This window comes from Tasmannia lanceolata, unplaced genomic scaffold, assembly GCF_043159265.1.
Source record: "Tasmannia lanceolata isolate RefF3 unplaced genomic scaffold, GAP_Taslan_0.1 ptg000020l, whole genome shotgun sequence".
Classification (NCBI taxonomy): Eukaryota; Viridiplantae; Streptophyta; class Magnoliopsida; order Canellales; family Winteraceae; genus Tasmannia; species Tasmannia lanceolata.
Window position 1 is genome coordinate 33,594,807 of NW_027518697.1, and position 24,892 is coordinate 33,619,698.

General features: G+C 44.0%; 1 protein-coding gene and 1 pseudogene across 1 annotated transcript; both read left to right on the top strand.

Annotated features, from left to right (window-relative positions):
- Nucleotides 1-12,702: 12,702 nt before the first annotated feature.
- On the top strand, nt 12,703-14,120 carry LOC143853978 (uncharacterized). The gene is made up of 2 exons (XM_077363673.1): nt 12,703-13,163; nt 13,388-14,120. Exons 1-2 carry the CDS (start codon nt 12,703-12,705, stop codon nt 14,118-14,120), a joined length of 1,194 nt encoding a protein of 397 aa, XP_077219788.1.
- Nucleotides 14,121-22,848: 8,728 nt separating this feature from the next.
- LOC143854667 (RING-H2 finger protein ATL16 pseudogene) lies at nt 22,849-24,443 on the top strand (annotated as a pseudogene).
- The last annotated feature ends 449 nt before the right edge of the window (nt 24,444-24,892 follow it).

The following is a 24,892-nucleotide window of genomic DNA, read 5'->3' on the forward strand; positions in this document are numbered from 1 at the left end:
ATTGGTCCAAAAAGATCTATATGAACTAGTTACAAGGGGTAAGTGGTTGAGATCATATTTTTAGGGGCAAATGAGCTCTTCAATTATTTGCCTAATTGACAAGTTCTACAAATGTGATCTTTGGTGTACTTGAACTTAGGCAATCCTTTAACAATGTCTTTTGAGGAGTGGGTTGAAATGAGATCCATTCCAGCATGACCCAACCTCCTATGCCATAACCAAGAATCTTCACTAATGGCACTAATACAAGTTATATTTTGGAGTCTAAGATCATCTAGCCCAATGGTGTAAATGTTATTGTCTCTAGAACCTATGAATTGCACTTTTTCATCTATCTTATTCTTAACAATGCATTTATCGGGATTGAAGACTACTTCAAAATCATTGTCACACAATTTACTAATGCTAATAAGATTATGAGATAAGCCATCAACGTAAAGTACATCATGTATGGGAGAGGTAGAGTTACCTATGGTGCCTTCTCCTTTAACTTTTCCTTTCTTATCATCTCCAAATGTAACATCTCCACCATCCTTGAGCGATAGGGATGCAAATTGAGTGAGGTCTCCGGTCATATGTCTAGAGCATCCACTATCAAGGTACCGTGTGTTCTTCTTGTTATGGCTTTTAAGGCATACCTACATATGAATAGGCAAGTGAGATCCATTTGGTACCCAAATCTTCCTAATCTTGCTAAATTCATTTATTTTTACTTTAGCGTTCAATTTGATTTTATCTTGTTTAGCATACATGCAAGCAACCCTATAATGTCCTTCTAGACCACAATAAAAGCAAGTTTTAGCACCACTAGAAGAAGCCTTTACAAATTTATTTTTATAGTTTGACATTGTAGTATTCCATTTATATCCAAGTCCACTTTTATCATGTGATAATCTTTGAATATTAACAAGCCTATCCAATTTTAGTGAACCATGTTCAAATTTTTCAAAGAGTTTCTTTAACTCATCATATTTATGAGATAGTTTACTATTTTCATGCTTTAGTTTATTGTTTTCAATAGATAGTTCTTGTCGATTTTCATTTAAAATCTTGATGGTAGCATTTAAATCATGAATTTCAACTTTATATTTTTCATTTTCATCATCTAAAAACTCATGATCTTTCTTTAACCAACCAAATTCTTTTGTCATGTTAGAAAGAGAATTTTCAAGTGATGTATTTTTATCAAGTTCAATTTCAAGTTCATCATGTGCACTTTGCAAGGAATCAAGAACTTCTTTTAAAATAATGACATCATTTAAAGTACTTACCTCTTGATTGTCATTTGTTGAGGCCATGAAGCAAACATTTTTTGCTATCAATCAATATTCTCCATCATTTGGTTCACCTTCACTTTCATTGTCCTCATCTCATGTGGCGATCATTCCTTTCTTGCCTTCTCTTCTCTTGAAACGATTGTTTGAAGTAGGCTCATTGTTGAGTGGACAATCCGGGCGAATGTGTTCAAGTTTCTTGCATCCATAGCATCGGGGTTGAGATGATCCGTCACCAAGCTCTTCTTTCTTCTTGAATGGAGGATTGGCCCTTCTATTTCTTATGCCTCTCATATTCCTTTGCAAGAACTTGATCATTCTTGTTAGGAAAGCTACTTCATCTTCCATGTCTCCATTTGCCTCTTCATCATCACCTAAATTGCAAGCAAAAGCAACACCTTTTCCTTTTTCAATTTTATTTTCGATTTTAGGTGCTTTTGTTTTGAAAATCATCTCATGGGTTATTAAGGACCCTATTAGTTCATCTAGGTTTAATGTGTTCATGTGCTTGGCTTCGGTGATTGCGGAAATTTTGGATTCCCATGATAAAGGTAGGATCTAAGGATTTTGGTCACTAAATCTCTATTTAAAAATTGTTTTCCAAGTCCCCTTAGTCCATTTACTAGGTTAGTGAATCTAGTGTATATGTCGGCAATAGTTTCATCGGGTGTCATTTGAAAAAGTTCATATTGCCTAAATAGATGATTCATTTTAGATTCCTTAACTTGGTTGGTTCCCTCATGGGTAACTTCTAAGGTGTCCTAAATTTCCTTAGCCGAATTCAAGTTTGAAACTCTATTGAATTCTCCTGGTGACAAAGCACAAATTAAAGAAATCATGGCTTTGGCATTCTAGTTTGAGGCTTGTTGTTCGGCTTCGGTCCATTCATTTAGATTTCTAATGGGCAACGTATATCCATTATGAATAGCTCTCCACATTTGGTAATCTTGGGTTAAAAAGATTTTCATTTTGGTTTTCCAAAATCTATAATTTGTTCCATCAAAATAAGATGGTCTAGTGTTTGAGTATCCTTCATGGTGTTGAGGGTAGTTTGCCATTTTTAGAATCTTTTCTCTAGACCGGTTAGGATTTTAAACAAAGTAGAGACGAGGCTCTGATACCAATTGAAATATGCAAGAGGGGGGTGAATTGATTTTAACAATAATTTATACCTTTTTAAATTTAAGTATTGAACCTAATTTGATTTTTCTTTTCTTGATTAGATTTTAGTTAGTTCAACTAAGATCAAATCAAAAGGAAATACCAAACCAAAATAAGAATGAAAGTGCAAGACAAGGAAGGAACACACCGATGTATAGTGGTTCGAGCAAAGCCCTACTCCACTCTTCTTAAGATCGTCCTTAAGGATTTCCACTATGTGAGACCTCCACGATGCCCGGCTCCGAGGCGATTACACTTCCAAGGGGTATTAAATGAGGATGCCCTTGACACCTTTACACCGACTCTCCTTCTTCGCCGAGTTCTAAGCGATACTCCCTAGGGTATTAAAATAGGATGCCCTAGCCACCTTTACAATGATTGAAAGATGAATTGCTTGGCTTCTCTTGAAAGCTTGATGCACGATGTAGTCCCCTTAAGTGATCTCCACAATAGGTTGCAAGTGAAAACCCTAAATCCAAACTCAAAAGATTTGCAAGTTGCAAGGCAAGTTTGGTGGAGAAGAAAAACAAATTCTCAAGCTAAAGGGGTTTGCAAGTTCTTTGAGGCTTAAGGATATTTATCAAAAAATTCAAGAGAGGAAGATAATCCTCTTGAATGAGTATTTATAGCCCTTAAAAAAGATATGACCGTTTGGGGGTGTAAATATCAAAAACCAAATTTTAATTAAAAAACCAACGGCTATTTTCTGTGCTGTCGCGACGTTCTCGGAGTTCTGAGAACCATTCTCGGAGTTCCAAGAGAACGGCCAGAATATGAAAAATACTACTGGACCATTTCTCGGAATTCCAAGAGAATGGCCAGAAGTTGTAAAATAATACTGGACCATTTCTCGGAGTTCCGAGCTCGAAGCTCCGAGAAAAATCTCGGAATTCCGAGAAGCCTAAAATCAGCATGACTTTTCTGTTTTTGTTGCTATTTAATTTTGGGCTTTTGGAACTCAATTCCTATGATAATTTGGAATGTTTATGAGGATCCCAACATGTTGGTCCACCACATAACCATTCACTTAGCCATTTAAGTTCTTAAGTTGTTTTGAAAACTATTTTGAAAACCTTACCTTGACTTAGAAATCTAAAGAGAAAAAGATGTACAATGAAATCTAGGTAATCCTCAACTTCTCTTTAGCCTTGGTTTTCAATTGGTCTTCTATTTTGTGTATGCTTGCATGAGAGATAATGTGAGCTCCACTTAGCTCCTTTGACTCTTGTGTGGTACATCTTCAAGCATGACCATGTGGTGTGTTGGTTCCTTCAATGATCAACCTATCTTAACACAACACTTCAAGGCAAATTGATTAGTATTCAAGAACATAATCAATTATTGTTTAGAATTATCAAAACAAGATAGGAGAGTAGACCCTTGGGCTTACACCATTGTTACAACCTTACAAAGCACTTAGTGGTTCCAAGGATCCTACACTCTCCAAAATGTCAGTAACAATTGTCTAAATATGCAAGGAACAATAATAGCATCCATGGAACCACTAATTATTACTGATTCTCACCTCTTACAACTCCAAAAATTATTCAAAATATATGGGTTGAAAGGCTGAAAATTATATGGGTTGAAAGGGTTGAAAATTAATAGCAACCTTCGAACCACAGTTACAGGGCTGAGAATTAATGGGTTGAAAGGGTTGAAAATTAAATGGAACCACTAATTATCACTGGATAATATGGAACCACTAATTATAACAAGGTTGAAAATTATATGGAACCACTAATTATCACTGAATTGAAAGGGTTACAGACCTCCAACAAATTTGAACGATTGTGAAAATGACCAAACCAAATCAAAGCATAAAAACCCTATCCGAAACCCTAAAATGACCAACAAATTAATGGCTTGAAGGGTTTTTTATTCGAACATTTTGATGAAGAAAACCATAAAGATGGAAAACCCTAAAATAACCAACAAATTAATGGCTTGAAGGGTTTCTTATTCGAACATTTTGATGAAGAAAACAATAAATAAGGAAAACCATAAACCAATTCAAACTATAAAAACATTTTGATGAAGAAACCATAAACAAGGAAACCCTAATCTCAGATTCGAACTCATACCATAGAGAAGGAGATTTGCAATGAAAGGAAGACAATTTGTATCAAAAGGAAGAAGATTTCCGGTGAAAATCTCATCTTCTCCGGCCAATAGCTCATTGTTTCAGGAGGAGGGAGATTTCAGTTTCAAAAGAATGTAAAAAACGAGAGGTAAAAGGGGGAAGGTAAGTCCATGGTACGTGAAAAGTAACCAAAGGGCATTTTCGTCGTAAAACACTCATGAGGATGCGTTTCAACCCTTTTTGAGAAATTACCCAACTTAACCCTTTTTGAGATTTTTACATAAAAATCACAAGTTTTTGAGAATTTTCCCTAAATTTAAGTTATTTTCAGGAGAATATATAAAAGCAAAAATGGAAAATTCTCAAAAAATGGTTGAGTTGGCTAAATTCTCAAAAAGGGGTGAAACGCATCCCAAAGCATGTTTAAAGACAATAATGCCCTTGAGTTGCTTTTCCCTCCACCTTTTTGAGAAACGGATCCCAATTCATTTCACAAACCCTAATCACCTTTTTTAGATTCTTCTTTCCCACGCCAAGTGTTGAAAGTCTTGCCTTTGGTAAAACTCCATTGTATAACCCCCTTCTAGGATGAATTCACCCCATATTTTTCAAAATAGACTATACAGCCCATACCATAGGATGATCCAAACTGCCCAATTGATGGGCCACAACGTAAATAGGTTGTGCCCTAAAAATCATTTCCGTAGGATGATTCTAACCATCTGATCTAAAGAGGGACTTAGATTATGGAAACTTCTATAGATTGGATGGTCGGGATCATCTATGGAAATAATTTTTGGGGCAGAACCTATTTATGTTGTGGCCCATCAATTGGGCGGTTTGGATCATCCTATGGTGTGGGCTGTATAGTCCAGTTTGAAAAACACCAGGTGAATTTTTCACTGCCCTTCTACAAATTGTGTTCAATTATATAAATACTTTAGGCTTTTGACTTAGTGGTAGTAACGACCTATATTGTTTCGTCATGAGAAAGAGTTTTTATATGGTGTAAACCCATATACTCCAGCATTTTTCAAAAAAGTATTTTACGGGTCACACCATAGGATGATCCAAACTGTCCATTAGATGAGCCACAATGCAAATAGGTTGTGCCTAAAAAATCATTTCCACAGGGTGATTTAATGAAATACAATGCAAACAGTATTGTATGGGTCACACCTGAAGGTCGGCCTTTTTACATTCTTCGAAAACAGGTGCAAATTTGCCACAGTAGGTCGACCTTTATAGCATATGTACATAGGAAGACCAATTACAGGTCGACCTTTCCACCATTCCATCATACAGGTGTTCATAAATTCATTGCAATATTGACACCCAATGAAGTACTATTAGATTGTGTGAAGCAATATTTCTACTCTAGAACCACCATTTATACCTTGGAACCACTATTTATAACTTGGAACCATTACATAATGGTAAATAGTGGTTCCTAGGTATAATTAGTGGTTCATAAGTATAATTAGTGGTTCCTCGGTATAATAGGTGCTTCTGAGTGTTTAAAACCCTATAAATACGAATTCTCACAAGTATTAGGCAATCTAAACTATGAACCACCATAACATCCGAGTGTTTAGAAAACTATTTAACTTATTGTTCATAAATTCATTGCAACATTGACACCCAATGAAGTATAATTAGATTGTGTGAAGCACTATTTATACCTTCGAAATACTACATAATGATAAACAGTGGTTCCTAGGTATAATTAGTGGTTCATAGGTATAATGAGTACTTCTGAGTGTTTAAAACCCTATAAATACAGTCATTCTCACAAGTATTAGGCCATCTAAACTATGACCCACAATAACATCCGAGTGTTTAGAAAACTCTTTAACCCATTGTTCATAAATTCATTGCAACATTGACACCCAATGAAGGACTATCAGATTGTGTGAAGCAATATTTCTACTCTGGAACCACTATTTATACCTTGGAACCACTACATAATGGTAAATAGTGGTTCCTAGGTATAATTAGTGGTTCCTAAGTATAATTAGTGGTTCTTAGGTATAATGAGTGCATTTAAGTGTTTAAAACCCTATAAATACAGTCATTCTCACAAGTATTAGGCCATCTAAACTATGAACCACCATAACATCCGAGTGTTTAGAAAACTATTTAACCCATTGTTCATAAATTCAATGCAACATTGACACCCAATGAAGTACTATTAGATTGTGTGAATTAATATTTCTACTATGGAATCACTATTTATACCTTAGAACCAATATTTATACCTTGGAACCACTACATAATGGTAAATAGTGCTTCCTAGGTATAATTAGTGGTTCCTAAGTATAATTAGTGGTTCCTAGGTATAATGAGTGCTTCTGAGTGTTTAAAACTAGATAAATACAGTTATTCTCACAAGTATTAGGCAATCTAAAGTATGAACCAACATAACATCCGAGTGACAATACACCATATATCCAAGTATTAGGCCATCTAAACAATACACCATAGCATTGTAAAGATGATGATGACAATAACAAATGCCTAACAAAATTATAACAAATCCCTAACAAATAAACAAGATGATGACAATACACCATAGCATTGTAAGGAACATGTTAAACCTATGCAAATGTATCACAATGGATCTACTTGAGAAGCTTAGGTTTGATAGCCAAAGAAAAATAAAATATCCAATAAAATCTACATTTTAGGAGAGGGGTGTTCCACTTCTCTGCAATGGAATTTCGTTTGGCTTTTTTACAAAGACATTGGAGTTTGATTTTGGCATGGGGAAGAAGAAGGTAAAAAGGTCAAAATGTTAGGTGTAATGCATTGGGATTTGTTGCTTACTTTCTTGGAGGGAAAACCAACACAAGGGCATTTTTGTCCAAAAACACTCCTTGGGATGTGTTTCATCCCTTTTTGAGAAATTAGCCAACTTAACCCTTTTTGAGAATTTCAGATAAAAATCATATTTTTTTGAGAATTTTACCTTGTTTTTTTAAATGCTATTTTCTCTTGAGATATGTGAGAAATAAATCAAAGGAAGATATTGTTGTGACCGTGTGAATCATATAAATAAAAGAGGTGAAAGGAAGTAGAATTTTTCTTTGCTTCCATTAAGTACCCAAGGTCCCCTTCCCTTCTTTCAAATCTCATCTCTCCTAATAAAGCAAAAATCTCTCATCCCTTTCAATCTAATTTTTTTCTCTCTGATTCAATCGTCGAAAGGTCACCCACGCACCTGCATCTTTTTGTTCTTTTTTTTTTCTCCATTTTTCTCATTGGGAAATCAGGTTGGGTTGGTTCGAGTTGGGTAGGGTTCAGGAAATTGCGAATCGGGTTGGCTCGAGTTGAATCCAGCCATGTTGGAAATCGGGTTGGGTTGGGTTGGGTTGGAAAAATGGGTTCCGCGGATTGGGTCGGGTCAGCTCGACCTGAGTTGCTCCCCTAGGGTAGAAGGGTATTTCGGACCTTTTTTCGGGCACGGTGGTCCTCACTAGTCAATAAGATGGAAATAGACTCTCAATAGTAATTTACTAATCTCTTAGAATTTAGATGGTAAATTTTTCTATAACAAAAGAAAACTTACAGAGCACATCGGACCTTGACCCAGGGTCATTGACTGTCAAAACCAACTACTGCCGTTAGAGACTGTCAAAACCAACTACTGCCGTTAGAGAGGACTTGGTCAGCAATAAAGGCAATATTATAATATATAATTCAGACAAATTTGTGGTGTATGTCTATTTGAATATGGGCATCTCAGTCAACGAAGCTGAAAAATCAACACTTTGTGTCACATGACATCACTGCGTCCATTCTATAACGAATAAAAAATTAACAACTTCGCCCAGACACAGATTATGGGAATTAATTATTCTCTATGCACTTATGCTTGCTGTATTAATAATTTGAGTAATAGGCGCCCGACAATAATCAGGGGAAAGGGTGAGCCCATTGGCTGCATATCAACAAACTGCATTTATAGTCGACGCAAAGTCAAAGAGTTTGTTGACTCGCAGCCTGTGGGGGTGCCCTTTCCCCTTATTATTGCAAGGGTGCCCCTGAGTTTACCATTCCTCAAACTATTTATACCATCCGATCAACGTACATGCTCATCCCAAAAGACTAAGCAATGATTTAAATATGCACCGCATTGCTACTTCTCAACGATAGCTTGAATTTTGGGACGGCAACAAAAATAAAGGGACCATTCGGAAATAGTTCATTAATTAAATTGCTATTTCAAAATGCAGATGTTGGCCAGAACGCACGTTATGAAAGCAAAACCTAATTTACTTGTTGTGGCATAATTAGGAATTCATAATAAATTTTGATTGACTTTGTAGGGCAAATTGAGGACCTGAGCAAATGTTAACGGTATGACTTCGGTTGGACTCAAAGAGATTGTAGCTCAAGTTGGGTTGGCATTTCCTCTGATTGGGTTGGGTTAGGATTGGGATAAGCCACCCGATTTAAAATCCAGTTTTGTTGGGTTCAAGCCTTGGAAACCCAAACCCGACTATGTCCTCTAATTTTATCGTGATTTTTAAAATCCAAAGGTTGTTCGTTTTGTATTTTTCATCCTAGGTGAACCAAGACCCTACCTGACCCAATTCGTTATAAACGGGTTGATGGGGTATGAAAAACAACAACCAATGAGTTGTCGACACGTGGCCCCAGAAGGGCCCACCACGAAATCGACACCTGCCCAATGGTAATCCGGTAATTACCTGAGAGTAGGTACACCTAAACCCACAGAAGGGCCGACACCTGTCCTGGGGTAGGTAATTCAACCACCCTAGGCCTCCCTCTATAAAAGGCTTCTCAAGGCTCAAAGTAAAGGGTAATAACTTCTGGAACTACCACTCTAAAAATCTGGCTCTACACTCCTGCTCATACGAACTTGAGTGTCAAAGGGCCCGTCCGGAGCAACGACTCCGGGTTGGTCTTCTGACCTCGTGTGCTCTTGTACAGGACTTAGCTCCTTCACTTCGGCTCCTCGGGTCCTCTAGCTCATCTCTTACGTCACTGCCGTATCTGTTACCGATTTTAGGCCTAACAGATTGGCGCTATCCGTGGGACCCAGAATTAAAAGCTGTTCGAATCCCCTATACAAAATGGCAAGGCGGAAGAGTGCTCGGGTACCAACCGTCCGAACTACCCGAGCCGTAGTACCTCGCAGGACCCGAAGCGAGCGAATCGCCTCGCAGGTGGTGGCTCCCTCTGCTATAGCATAGCAGAGCCCAGCTCATTCGGAACACCTCAATCCCACGCCCACTCCGGATCAAGTTCAAGCTCTCTTTCAACAGATGACGGCTCTTGTCGGTCAATACCAACACCTTATCCAAGCGCCTCCCCAACATCCTCCAGAAGCTCCACGACCTGTGCAGGAAAGGTCGAATGCCCACAGGGGAGAGCCAGCGCGCCCTAGTGGAGACCGGACCCACCACTCCACAAGGCGAGTCCATCACTCCAGAACCAGGCATGCCCATACAGAGCCTCACCACCGTCGGAGGTCACGGTCCCGCTCCGCACGAAAGCACCGAGCCCAGGAGGACCGCACACCGCAGGAAAAATCCCGGCCTCATCAAAGGAGTTCGGAAAGTCACTCTGGCTCTGCTGCAAGCCCATCGGTGGAGAAAAACAAGTCGCTGGACCGAGCAGACCGGAGAGCTGACCCAATGTTACGGAGGATAGAAGAAATAGATCACCGTATAGAAGAGCTGGCAAAAGATCAGGGCCGGTCCGCTGCGAAGACATACTCAAGCAGACCTTCGTTCACAGATAATGTTATGAACGCGCCAGCGCCCAGAGGGTTCAAAATGCCCATGGTTCCGCAATACGACGGAACCACCGACCCTGTGGACCACCTGGAAACATTCAGGACTATGATGCTCCTCCACGGCGCCTCTGACAGATTCCTCTGCAGAGCATTCTCGACCACACTGACGGGCACGACCCGGGACTGGTACACAAGGATCAAGCCGAACTCCATCAGCAACTTTGAAGACTTTGGGGACGATCTGGTCCTCCATTTCATGAGCAGCCGGAGGCCAAGGAAAACAACAGCATCCCTAATGGCCTTGCGGCAGGAAGATAACGAACCTCTGAAAACATTCGTCAGCCGCTTCAACAGAGAGACTCTCCAAGTGCCGAATTTGGATCCATCAACAGCCATTAATGTGCTCCTCTCAGGCGCAAAATCCAACGATTTTCGCCGATCAGTTGCTCGCCAGAACCCGCACTCACTGGCGGATCTGATGGCAGGGGCTGAGGAATATATAGCCGTGGAGGAGACTCTAGCGGCCTTAGACTTAAACCGGAGGAGAACCTTCGAAGAAAGTACCCTACCAAGCAGCGTAGGGATAATAAGGCCCCCAAAAGAGAGAGGTCTCCCCAGAGGAGGGAAGAAAACTTTACCCCTCTCAACACCTCCCGGAGACACATACTGGCCGCAATCAGAGGAGAAGAATTCATAAGGTGGCCGACCAGAATGATCTCCAAGGGAAATAAGAGAGACAAGTCGAAGTATTGTCGGTTCCACAGGGACCACGGACACGACACAGACGAGTGCTGGCAGCTCAAGGAAGAAATCGAGCTGCTGATTGGTTGGGGATACTTGAAAAAGTATGTCAAAGATGACGGCCACAGAAGAGAGCACAGAGAGAAGAGTCTATAGGGCCAGAGCCCTCGACGGTCACAGCCGCCCCCTGCACGGGATCAATCTCCCCCGCCATCCAGTCCACGACTAGAGGCGCGCTGATCCCAGCCAAAGTGGGTCATCAACACGATTATGGGCGGACCGGCCGCTGGGGGCATATCATCCGCCGCTCGAAAAGCCTACGCACGCCGAGTCAATGCCGTGCACACGTGCGGCAAAAAGATGAAGACGGAGAACGAAATCACCTTTTCAAATGCAGATCTCGACAACTTGATACTACCTCACGACGACGCACTGGTCATAACCATGCTCGTTGCAAACTGGGAGCTGAAAAAATCCTTGTCAACAACGGAAGTTCAGCCGATATCCTATACTATCATGTTTTTAAGCAAATGATGATAGGAGACGACCGGTTGAGGCTAGCGAACTCCGACCTGTTCGGTTTCTCGGGAGAGATCGTGAAAGTAGAAGGGCAGATTGAACTCTCAGTCCTCGTCAGGGAGCCGCCCTGTCAAGCCTTCGCGATGATCAACTTCTTGGTAGTGAGGACCACCTCGGTCTACAACGCTATCTGGGGACAACCCGGCCAGAACCTCATCCGCGCCGTAGCCTCAGCATATCACCAGAAGATGAAGTTTATAATACCAAACGGCGTGGGTGAGGTTAGAGGAGATCAACCACATTCTAGAGAGTGCTATGCCATGGCACTCAAAGGCAAAAATGCATCGGAATCGCTACCAATTGAGCTACTTGATCTAGGAGATGAAGCCCGAATGAATGAATCCGCTGAAGACCTCATCTCCATTCCCCTGTTCAATAACAATGGTGAGAAGGTCATACAAATCAGCTCCTCTCTAGACATTTGCACCCGGCAGAACCTCACCTAGTTTCTCCCAGACAACGCAGATGTCTTCGCAGGGGCTCCCGCAGACATGCCCGGCATCAACCTGTAGGTCAGCACGCACAGACTCGGTGTTGACCCCACCTGTAGGCCTATGAAACAAAAGCGGAGACATTTTGCCTTGGGAAGGCGGCAGGCGATCAAGGAAGAGGTAGAGAGGCTCTTGAGGGCTGACTTCATTCAAGAAATCCAATATCCGGATTGGCTGGCGAACGTGGTACTGGTAAAGAAAGCCAATGAGAAGTGAAGGACCTACGTCGATTTCACCGATCTGAACAAAACCTGTCCCAAGGACAGCTATCCGCTCCCGAAAATTGATCAGCTGATAGACGCCACCGCAGGTCACGAACTGCTGAGCTTCATGGATGCCTTCTCCTGATACAACTAAATCAGAATGTATGAATCAGATATACCAAATACCTCCTTCATAACAGATCAGGGAACATACTGTTACCGCGTCATGCCTTTCGGCCTAAAGAATGCCGGGGCCACCTATTAGAGGCTCGTCAACAAGCTCTTCAAGAAACAAATTGGCCGCAACATGGAAGTCTATGTGGATGACATGTTGGTCAAAATTCAAAGCTCACAAGATCATGTCTCTGACCTGAAAGAGACATTCCAAGTCCTAAGGGAGCATAGCATGAAGCTCAACCCCACCAAATGCACTTTCGGTGTCAGCGCGGGAAAATTACTGGGATTCATGGTAAGCCGGAGAGGGATAGAAGCCAATCCGGAAAAGATCAAAGCCGTGGTGGAGCTCACTCCACCAAAGACCATTAGAGAAGTACGGCGGCTAACCGGGATGGTGGCCGCACTGGGGCGCTTCATCTCAAAGTCCGCCGAGAGATGTCTGCCCTTCTTCAACACCGTCAAAGGAATTAAGACAGCACCCTGGACAAAGGAGTGCCAAGCCGCATTCGAGGAGTTGAAGAAGTACTTGTCCTCCCCACCGCTGTTGACAAACCCAGAGCCGGGAGAGGAGCTGCTTCTGTACCTGTCCATAGGCCCCATGGCACTGGCAGCAGTGCTAATTCGAGAGGAGCGCAACCAGCAGAAACCAATCTACTATGTCAGCAAGGTCCTATGTGATGCTGAGATCAGGTACTAGCGGGTTGAGAAACTGGCGTACGCCCTGATCATGGCGGCCAGAAAAGTGAGGCCATATCTTCAAGCCCACACAATAAAGGTCCTGACCGATCAGCCGCTCAGGCAAGTTCTCCACAGACCGGACACCTCGGGGCGTCTTTTAAAATGGGCCATGGAGCTGAGCGAATTTGATATCCAGTATCTACCTAGGCCAGCAATAAAAGCTCAAGTGCTGGCAGACTCGTGGCTGAATGCACTGTCCCCCAGCAGAGCACCGAATCTGAAACTGTCCAAACCCCGGTTGTGGAGAAGGTAACTACAACTGGGGAACGAACAGAACCCGAGACTGAACCATTAAGAATAGAAATCGTCCCCGTACCGGCAGACCAGGATACATCGACCATCGAACTACTTTGGGAAATATATGTGGACGGATCTTCAAACAAGGGAGGCTGTGGAGCCGGTTTGATTCTCACCGGGCCTGACAACTTCGTTCTGAATTACGTCCTAAGGTTCGGATTTCGTGCGTCCAACAATGAGGCAGAATATGAGGCCCTCATCGTCGGAATGAACTTAGCAGTCCAGACCAACGCCCAAAGACTGAAGGTGTACTGCGACTCCCAGCTAGTTGCGAACCAGATCCAAGGAGTCTATGAAGCCCACGACGAGCGCATGATTAAATATCTCTCCAAGGTCCGCCAGTTGGCCAGTAAAGTCAAAGACTTCGAGGTCGTTAGGATCCCTAGAACGAAAAATGTAAAGGCAGATGTGCTATCTAAGCTGGCAGCATCCGGTTACACCACTCTCGGAAGTATATGTATGGAATTTTTGCAGAAATCTAGTATCGAAAATGAGGCCGTCGAGGTAATGCAGGTCGAGCGCGAGCCTTGCTGCATGGACGAAATCATTGAATACCTACGTAGCGGGAAGCTTCCCGAAGTGAAGAAGGAAGCCCGCAAAGTGGTACAGTGAACAGCCCGATTTTTCCTCGATGGTGAGAGCCTGTACAAAAGGTCGTACACCCTCCCATACCTAAAGTGCCTCCGGCCAGGCAACTCCACATACGCCCTACAAGAGACGCACGAAGGGATTTGTGGAGAACATCTAGGGGGCAAGGCCCTGGCAATCAAAGTACTGCTGAGAGGCCTGTACTGGCCAACCTTAAGGCAAGACGCTCTGGACCTGGTCAAAAAGTGCGAGAGATGCCAAAAGTTCTCTCCCATCGTCCACCAACCTGCTGTATCCATGGCCCCGATCATCAGCCCACTCCCTTTCGCAGTATGGGGGATGGACATCTTGGGCCCCTTTCCACCAACCTCCGGAAGAAGCGAGTTCGTCGTGGTGGCCATTGACTATTTTACTAAGTGGGTGGAGGCCGAACCTCTGGCTCAGATCACAGACCAAAACGTGCAAACCTTCTTCTGGAAGTCGGTTGTTTGCATATTCAGGATACCCCGCGTCTTGATAACGGACAACTGTAGACAGTTCGACTGCCGAAATTTTCGAAGATTCTGCTCTGACTTGAAGATCGAACAGAGATTTACTTCAGTGGCACACCCTCAGACGAATGGGCAGACCGAAGTAACGAACATAATCCTACTTCAGTGGATCAAAAAGAGGCTGGACGAAAAGGCAGGCCGGTGGGCAGACGAACTTTATCACGTCCTCTGGGCGTATCGTACCACCCCACGCACATCGACAGGGGAATCACCATTCAACTTGTCCTTTGGGACGGAGGCCGTAATACCCGTTGATGTGGGCGCTCCGTCTTCCAGAGTCACCAACTTCAATGAACAGCTCAATGGAGATGGGCTCCGCGCAAATCTCGACTTGCTGGAAGAAGCCCGGGAAGAGTCCCGAATCAGGGTCGCGACCTACAAATAGAAAGTGTCCAACTATCATGATTCGAAGATACGCCCCAGAGAATTCCGAGCAGGGGATCTAGTCCTAAGGAAAGCTGCTATCTCCCAAAGGAAGAAGGTCGGAAAACTCTCCCCGACCTGGGAGGGGCCGTACCGAGTGAAAGAGGTGATTCGCCCCGGGAGTTATAAGTTGGAAACGCTTGGGGAGCACCTACTACCTCATGCCTGGAATTCAAAGAAACTCCGAAAATACTATCAATAGATGGTCACTTGGCACAAAAGCGAATGCCATTGTAAGCGCTCGAATATGAATGATAAGGAAGATAATGTTTCTTTGTAAATCTCCGAGCAAACCATCTCAGAAACGCAGTTCACTAAAACTTGGGTACTCGCTGCTTGGTTCGCCCCAGCCTGTCTCCACAAAGACCGGGAGCGCACTTCTGGTCAGGAATGAGCCCGGGCAGAAAAACCAAACCTACTCGGAAACCCAGTTCACTAAAATTTGGGTACTCACTGCTTGGTTTGCCCCAGCCTGTCTCCGCAAAGACCGGGAGCGCACTCCTGGTCAGGAACGGGCCTGGGCAGAAAAACCACACCCACTCGGAAATGCAGTTTACTAAAACTTGGGTACTCGCTGCTTGGTTCGCCCCAGCCCGTCTCCGCAAAGATCGGGAGCGCACTCCTGGTCAGGAACGGGCCCGAGCAGAAAAACCAAACCCACTCGGAAACCCAATTCACTAAAACTTGGGTACTCGCTGCTTGGTTCGCCCCAGCCAGTCTCCGCAAAGACCGGGTGCACACTCCTGGTCAGGAACGAGCCCGGGCAGCAAAACCAAACCTACTCGGAAACCCAGTTCCCTAAAACTTGGTACTCGCCGCTTGTTTCGCCCCAGCCCGTCTTCTCAAAGACCGGGAGCGCACTCCTGGTCAGGAAAGGGCCCGGGCAGAAAACCAAACCCACTCGGAAACCCAGTTCACCAGAACGTGGGTACTCACTGCTTGGTTCACCCCGGTTCATCTCTACAAAGACTTGGATGCCTGCCCGAAGTGCCGTTCTGCTCGGAAACGAACTGTTTTACAAGTATTACTGGCCCACAAGGTTGAGTTAATCAATAATTAGCCAAAGGCAGACATGAGCGGAAACAGTGGACGGCGAAATGCAACTTCTATTCATAAAAGGGTGGGCCTCGAAGGGCCATTACAAAAAGTAGCGCCTCCCAAGGGCCATCACAAAAAGAATCAGTGAACTGCCAAAAAGGAAGAACGGGTAGCTCAAGGCACCCCATAGCTACCCTAATGCGAAGGACCCCCCGCCGCGGCATCCTACCCATCCTCTCCCTGACCTGCCGGCGGGTCAGGAAGGACGAGGCCCGTGAGAACGACGTTCGGGTTGGACCCCTTGACCTGCTCAAGGCAATCCATAAACCCCAACTTGTACGAATTCGTGGATAAGCTAATTAGCTCGTCCTTCTTTTTCTGCACGGCATCCGCCACGGCCGCTATCTGCCTCTCCCGGGCTCTCCCTCTCTACGATTCGAGGGCGGCGGCGGCCTTCTCCAACTGGGCAGGATTCTCGGACTTGAGTCTTTTTATCTCGTCGTCCCTCTCCTGGATAGACCTATTGAGCTCAGCCGCCTCCTGGATCAACTTGCCGTTCTCCTCCTCGGACTTGGTAATTGCGAAAGAGAACTTCCGACTCTTCTCGCGTAAGTTGTGATAGTACACATCGATTTGATAGAGCGAGGAGAAAATGGCCTCATCGGCCGCATCCGGAGGCTCGTTAAGAACCTGCAGCTGATCCTGGCTCAGTTGGCCCTTGGTAATGATCTCCCTGGCAACACGGCTGTCACCCAGGCCGGTGTCGCTCTTCTGAACGGCCCAGTTGGGCCGGAAAACATTGTCCCCAGACCTCGCAGGGGTGGGGCGGACTCCGGTAGATGTGTCGCCCGGCCTAGGTGTCCCCGCTCCCTGGCCATAGGGGCCGACAAGCCTCATTGTTGGCTTGTCCTTGGGGGCGGTATGTCCTTGGTTGGTGCAGGACTGGAAATCTCGGGGGCCTTCCTCTTCTGGCCCTACTGGCCCTGGCCCCTGCCAAAGGCCCCTTGCCTCACCTTCTCCAGCTTCGACTGCGTTTGCATTTCTGAAATTCAACAGCACAAATAAAACCGGTCACGGACAAGGAAAAGAAAAGAGGACTTAAAATCAAGACTAGCCACATATGTGCCGGGGTCGCAGTACTGATGCCGAGCCCGACCAGAACCTCTTCCCCAGATAAGTCCGCGCAGTGAATGAGGCCCTCCCGGCGTAACTCCTCACAGACTAGTGCAAACGTTCTCTCATCCTCGCCCTTCAAAAGCGGCTTGCAACTCAGCGCAAGTGTGTCTGGGGTGTCCCATTTCAAAGGAACCGGCCAGGGCTCAGTGAGCTCGCCGTCCTCGACATAAAAGAACCTGTTCTTCCACATGTGTATGGAGGATGGAATGCCAGTAATCATTTTCACCTCAGGGCATTGGCTGATGTAAATCCAACCTCCGTCCTTATGCCTCTTCAGGTGCGAACACATCCGAAACAGTGGCACGCTTAAGCTTCTTTGAAGCCGGCCCTGGACGAGGTATATGAACCCGATCAGCGTCCTCCATGAGTTCGGCGCGACCTGAGCCGAAGCCAGGCCGTAGTATCGAAGGACTGCGACAAAGAAGGGATGCAAAGGGAACCTGAGCCCGGCTCTTAGGGACTCGTCATATATACAGACGTTGGTGCTATCGTTGCAAGCCCTATCTCCCTCTATCGCAGCCCTCAACCTGAACCTTTGGGAAACACAATATCTATCCCTAATGTCCCCTAGTCTGGACTCGTCAAGGATACATTCCTCGTAGAGAGCCTGAATGTTATATTTGGGAACGACGTCCATCCGAGCCCTAGCAGTGACCTCAACGGAGCGGCCCGGAAGAAATGTGGTGGATGCCTCGGCAGCGTCACTACCGGCACTCACCCCTACCTGGAGATAACTATCCGTTGGGGGCGGGGTGGTGTTCAGATCCAAAATCACCTCGTCCTCACTATCTACGACTTCTACACTAATATCGGGACTCGCCATATAGGGGCCGGGAGTCTTGGGCGGATTATTTTGGGTCCTCCCCGACGAACTAGACCCTCAGCTACTGGAAGAGGAGGACTCCCCTAAACCGGACTCCGAACCGGATTCAGAGCTAGAGGTACAACGGGACATGAAGAACGCAGGAAAAGAAACGAATAAAAGACGTGCTCAAGAAGATTACCGGTCCGAACAAAGAGCTCCTAATCCACGGACGGTCACAACCACGAGCTACCCGAGCCGAGCAGGCAGAGCAAAAAGCAGAAAGGCGAGAGTAAAAAGTTAAAAGTGAGAAAATGAAGGGTGAAAACCTCTTCTTATAGCCTCTAGGCTTGAGACGGTTCGCATTCGCGGACCAGATAATGCCACGTGTCTTTCATTAATGACGGACACACGCCTCGAGGCAAGCGCGTGAATAAATACGCGCGTTTAGGCAAGGGCGTGAGTAAATGCGCGCATATCTCCAAGGGGCTAAGGGACGTCCGTAAAGTGCTCGTGTACGGGATAACTTTTAAAATGATTGTGCCCGTCTAGAAAATCTGCCCGGCCCAAGCCGGACAGGATATGACGCGTCCGCAAAACGACAAGAATCAGTTCGGCCCAAGCCAGACAGAATATGACGCGTCCGCTAAATGACAAAAATCAGTCCGACTTAAGCCGGACAGGATATGATGCGTCCGCAAAACGACAAATATCAGTCCGGCTCAAGCCAGACAGAATATGGCGCATCCGCAAAACGACAAGAATCAGTCCGGCCCAACCCGGACAGAATATGACGCATCCGCTAAACGACAAAAATCTGCTCGGCCCAAGCCGGACAGAATATGACGCATCCGTTAAACGACAAAATCAGTCTGGCCCAAGCCAGACAGGAAATAACGCGTCCGCAAAACGACAAAAATCAGTCCGGCCCAAGCCGGACAGAATATGACGCGTCTGCTAGACGACAAAAATCAGTCCATCTCAGGCCGGGCAGACGGCTTGGCCGGACAGATTTTACATTTCAAATCCTGCCCGTCCCAGGCAGAACAGATTTTACACTCACTTCTGCCCATCCCAGGCCGGACAGATTTTACACCTCACTTATGCCCTTCCCAGGCCGGACAGACTGCTTGGCCGGACAGATTTTACACCTCACTTCTGCCCGTCCCAGGCCGGACAGACGGCTTGGCCGGACAGATTTTACACTTCAACTTCTGGCCGTCTCAGACTCTCAGGCCGGAGAGACTGCTTGGCCGGACAGATTTTACACTCCTCATTTTTGCCCGTCCCAGGCCGGACAAACTGCTTGGCCGGACAGATTTTACACCTCAATTCATGGTTAGTCCCAGCCGGATCTCTTACTTCATTTCATCGAGCCGTCCCGAACACTGGCTCGTTCTACCGTTCAGGAATATAACTTATCGCACTTCCCCAAATCACTACAATGACTTGGAAAACTGGGGGGCAACTGATGGGGTATGAAAAACAACAACCAATGAGTTGTCGACACATGGCCCCAGAAAGGCTCACCACGAAATCGACACCTGCCCAGGGGTAATCCGGTAATTACCTGAGAGTAGGTAAACCTAAACCCACAGAAGGGCCGACACCTGTCCTGGGGTAGGTAATTCAACCACCCCAGGCCTTCCTCTATAAAAGGCCTCTCAAGGCTCAAAGTAAAGGGTAATAACTTCTGGAACTACCACTCTAAAAATCTGGTTCTGCACTCCTGCTCATACTGACTTGAGTGTTGAAGGACCCGTCTGGAGCAACGACTCCGGGTTGGTCTTCTGACCTTGTGTGCTCTTGTGCAGGACTTAACTCCTTCACTTCGGCTCCTCGGGTCCTCCAGCTCAGCTCTTACGTCACTGCCGTATCTGTTACCCATTTTAGGCCTAATACGGGTCATACACGGGTCATGTTTTAGGATTGAGTGATTTATACACAGGTTGGGTTACAGTTGACCCTCCTCGACCCAAGGCTCGGATTGGTTCATGTTATGATTGAGAGAATGCTACCTCAGCCCCGTCCCCACCCGACCAGAGTTGCACCCCTAACCAAAAAAATTGCAGCCAAGATAAAGAGAATCGATTTGATCATGAAGTTGATAACCCCTGGTTAGTTTTGAAACTATCAGTCATCATGTGTCAGCCATACGTCATGTTTCCATCTAAAAGGGGGGGCCCCAACCAGATGGTTTACCCAATTGCATAGTAAAGTTGTATATTTCTCCACAGTATAATAGCCAAAAACATTCTGTAATTAAAACAGAACCACGGAAATTATGAATCAGCAAAACAATGTTAAAGATTCTTTAACTAGACATATCATCAAATTTCAACACAAATATCAGCATTTTCTCATCTTTTGGTTTGACCAGAGATCTTCCTCTACTTTCCATAGTTGGAGGACAGGAAGAATTTTTGCCTAGACCAACATCTTTGACCACTAGCTAGGGCACTTTCAGTGTCCGTTACTCGGTTTCACACTGCAAACATAGAAAAAGATAAATGGGTTTATTATAGAACTCTCTCTCTCTCTCTCTCTCCGTTACTCGGTTTCACACTACAAACATAGAAAAAGATATATGGGTTTACTAAAGAACTGGCATCTCTCTCTCTCTCTCTCTCTCTCTCTCTCTCTCTCTCTCTCTGCAAACTTGGGTCAGGGTTAACCCAAACCTAACTGGTTCAACCCAATTTTGGCTCGGGTTGGGTTGGCATTCCTCTGGTGGGTTGGGAAAAGCCAACTCGATTTAATTTCGGGTTGGATAGGGTTGAGGCCTTGGCAAGCCGACCCTACCCGAACCCTACCTCTCCTCTAATTTTATCTTGATTTTCTTTGGGTTATTGTATTTATCTATTTGGCCCATGGTGAACCCAAACCAACCGACTTGGCCTAACCCAATTTCGGGTTAGATGGATTGGGTTAGGGTTGAGGGACTTAGAGGCGGGTTGGGTTAGGGTTGATCATCCTAAACCCAAGTCTCAGCATGGGTTAGAGTCAAGGGAATGTTACCTCGGGTTGGCCTCAACCCGATCTAATTGGGCCAAGTGGCCCCAGTCAGTCTCTCTCTCTCTCTACCCTCACGGCCCTCACGTGGCCTCACGTATAAGGGTAAGTGGGTTTGAATCCAAAGGCTGTTTCTTCAGCAGTCCATACGTAGGAAAGACTCAGACTCTGGCCATGCTTTTTTCTGGGAGTTTTCAATCAGAAAACACGCACTTAATTTCTTCTATTTTAGCCTTTCCGACACAGTCACGTTAATTTCTCACACAATTTGTATCAATTCCATCATATCGGGAGAAATTATTGATTATTTTACGGAAAGCTGGTAACTATACACCGATCTCTTGTCCCAATGAGCTGTGCTTTTAGTATTGAATTCCACCGAGAGTACCCAATGGGCCCAACCTCTCGACCATACGTGCATATATAATCATTTTGATCGGAGACATTAATCCATTAATCCCCATAGATTGGCTCACGCTAGAAAGCAATCGTGTCCCTTCAATCAAAGGGTTGTGAAAATGGTTTAAAATACTTTTGACTTTTAATGCTACCTAAGGCCAACACTGATTATTGGACTCAAAATTAAGTTTAGAGTCAAATGGATTCACAAAATCCAAAAGGGAGATGAGGGTTCATCTACATGGATCAATTTCTTCCATTCTCTCTTGACCTTGTTCTCTATTATGTTCCCTAGCATCAAGTCTTTCCTCACTGTAATCTCTCTGTGTAAAATATCTCTATAGTAATCATCCCTAAAATCTCCATTCTCCCTAAAACTCTTGGTGGAGATATATACCCATCCATTTTAACCTCCACAAGTCAAGGATTGGGATAATCACATGGAGCCAATTTTTTGCGCACACCCTATGTATGTCAAGGCTCATCAAATGAATGCTTTGATCATCCAAACAATGTGAGCCCACTGTGTTTTTCCCCAACCGAGCATATAATGTTATCTACTCGACCGAGCATAAATACTTTTCTCATATATAATATGGAAATATTGTTCATTGTAATTCATCTTTACCATCCAATCAACAAATGCAATTAATACCAAAATTGCAGGACTTGGATGGATTTTCCAATTCCCTAATGGCATGAATTAGATGGTAAGATCGGCTTGTTTCGCCTGCATCACGAGATTAAAAATCATGTTTTTTTTTTAGAGATTCATCTCAACCCTTCATATAAAAGGGTGAAAGACTGATTCTGGGCGACACAATTAGACGCGAGGGAGGTGAAACAACCACAAGGTAGAAAGCTAAAAATACACATGAGATCAGAAAATATGGAAATTAATCCTAACCATTGGATGCTATTGTGGATAGATCACATTCTAAATCAATCCTAACCATCCAATAAATAGACTTTTTTATATAATTAAATATTGTAAATGGGTATGGTTTTCTCTTAGTGTTAATCAACGGCTTAGATCATGTATCATCCATAAGAGACAATCATAGAGCTGGTAGACCAAATCGGTTTACCAAAAAGAAGCAACGTGTAGTACACAAAATCGGTTTACCAACCTTCTGTGTGTAGGCTACCAAGAGATTCTTATGTAATCAAATCTAATTTTAGACGGGCCAGATCATCAGACTACATGCCACGTGTCCTTAATCAATGGCTATTAAGCCGCTGACCTTGCAACGACCAATAATATAAATCTTCGTACTACAACATATGTTTTCCCCACTTTCCTGTTAAAATATCCCTATAGCAATTGAATATCACGATAAATCATAAACATATCGCGAGATGCAGTTGTACCTGGTTCAACACGATAGTTTTCTCGCTCCTCCACGTTCTCCTTATAACTTGACTAACCTTCCCAATTGCAAATTCCATTGAATTCCAAGTCCTCAATGTCTCCCTTCCCGTTTCTTCATTTATTCCACTTGGTTTCTCAGAGGTTTTCTCTTGCTTACCAAATTCGTTGTTAATCTAATATGGGTTCTCTTTCTTTTCAAGTTCCAAGAAGACCCAATTAATGTCTCTCATTTTCTTTATACCTCTCCTCTAAATCTTGTTTCCAAACATTTGCATCCTTAAAATCTTTCCTACAAATCAGTTTCTCCATTTATCTTGGGCTTTTACTGCTTCTTTGCATTCTTTTTTTCTTCCTGTGATTTGTTCTTTCTATTCAGTATCACAAGTAAGAAACTCCTACCCTTATTCCAACCCCTTTCTCTGTAGTTAATTTGATTGAATTCCTATATTTTAATTCCTTTTTCATTGATTTCTTCATTTATTTTAGTTGGTTTTCTTTCTAATAAGACATAACCCAATTCATTAGATATGGATCCAAGAGACAGACACAGTATTCATAACCATGACCATTATTATTTCCCTCCTCCACCTCTTAGAAATCAACAAAGATCTTCTCCACAGACAACAGGCTTCCCAATCTTAGCCATAGCTATAATTGGAATAATAACCACAGCTTTCCTCCTTGTATGCTACTATATCTTTGCTATCAAGTGCTGCTTGAATTGGCATCGATTCAACATTCTAAGGCGGTTTTCGAGCTCACGAGACCTACGCCGCGAAGAGCCATTCATAGTCTATGCTACAGCGATCGAGAACCGCGGTCTCGAAGAGTCCGTGATTCGGGCGATCCCAATTTTTCAGTACAAGCGTGAGGGAGGTGAAGAAGAGGGCAAAGAGAAGAACAGCCATGAATGTGCAGTTTGTTTGAATGAGTTCCATGAAGATGAAAGACTAAGACTCCTACCCAATTGCCTCCATTCATTTCACATAGACTGCATTGATACATGGCTCCAAAGCAATGTCAATTGCCCTCTTTGTAGATCGAACGTCTCGATCCCAAACCGAGTTTTTCCATCCAATCAGATCATAGCTCAGAACCGACATCAAGATCCTCGTCAATTAAGCAATAATCGTATAGGCAATGACCAGAATGTAGTGATAGAAGTGACTGATGATGGTTTAGACCATAACTCAATAAGACAGGAGATGAGAAATTCAATGGAGATATCAGGGCAAGTTGTAACTAGTTCCCATCACTACCCATCCCCATATAAGTTAGGACAGAGAATTCTGCCAAAGAAACCAAGAAAATTTCATCATGTTTCGAGCATGGGAGATGAGTGCATCGATGTGAGGGGAAAAGATGATCAGTTCTCCATCCAACCCATCAGGAGATCTTTCTCTATGGATTCCTCAGCCGATCGACAGCTACACTTATCAGTTCAAGAGATCTTAAATCAGAATTCACAGATTCGTGAGGTTAACACAATTGAAGGTAATAGTAGCAGAGTCCGACCAGGATTCTTCTCATTCAGCCACAGCCGCGGATCGAGAAATGCGGTTCTTCCTATCTAGTTTGAGCCATAGGTGAAGTGAGTTCATCCTTTTGTACTGTTTATTTTTATTTTTGATAGAGGTGTTGAAATTGTCAGATTAGGGGTTTTGGCATAGTTTATCACATACATTAAATAGAATTAGTGAGCGTAAATTGAATTTGACTTTTGGTTATAGTTTATGATGAAATTATATGTGTTGATGTAGGCATGATTACAGGCATCATTGATCCTCTCTGTTCTTTTTCAAAATGTTACGTTTCCATGGTGAATAAACCATCTGAAACAGGGGCCCTCTCTCTTTTTTATGAAAGACAAACTACTTTTGCCTTGTTTTAAAATGAACGTAGAGGGAGGGAAAGAGAGAGAGAGGGAGAGAGTAAAAATGACAAATGTGAAACAGGGACCTTCTCGTTTTTTTTTTTTTTTTTTTTTTTTTTTTTTATAGAGAGAGAGAGAGAGAGAGAGAGG

Coding starts and splice junctions, on each gene's coding strand:
- LOC143853978 (XM_077363673.1), top strand. CDS start 12,703: ATGAAGCTCAACCCCACCAAATGCACTTTCGGTGTCAGCGCGGGAAAA. Junction 13,164..13,387: donor CTATGTGATGCTGAGATCAG/GTACTAGCGGGT, acceptor AAGTGCTGGCAG/ACTCGTGGCTGAATGCACTG.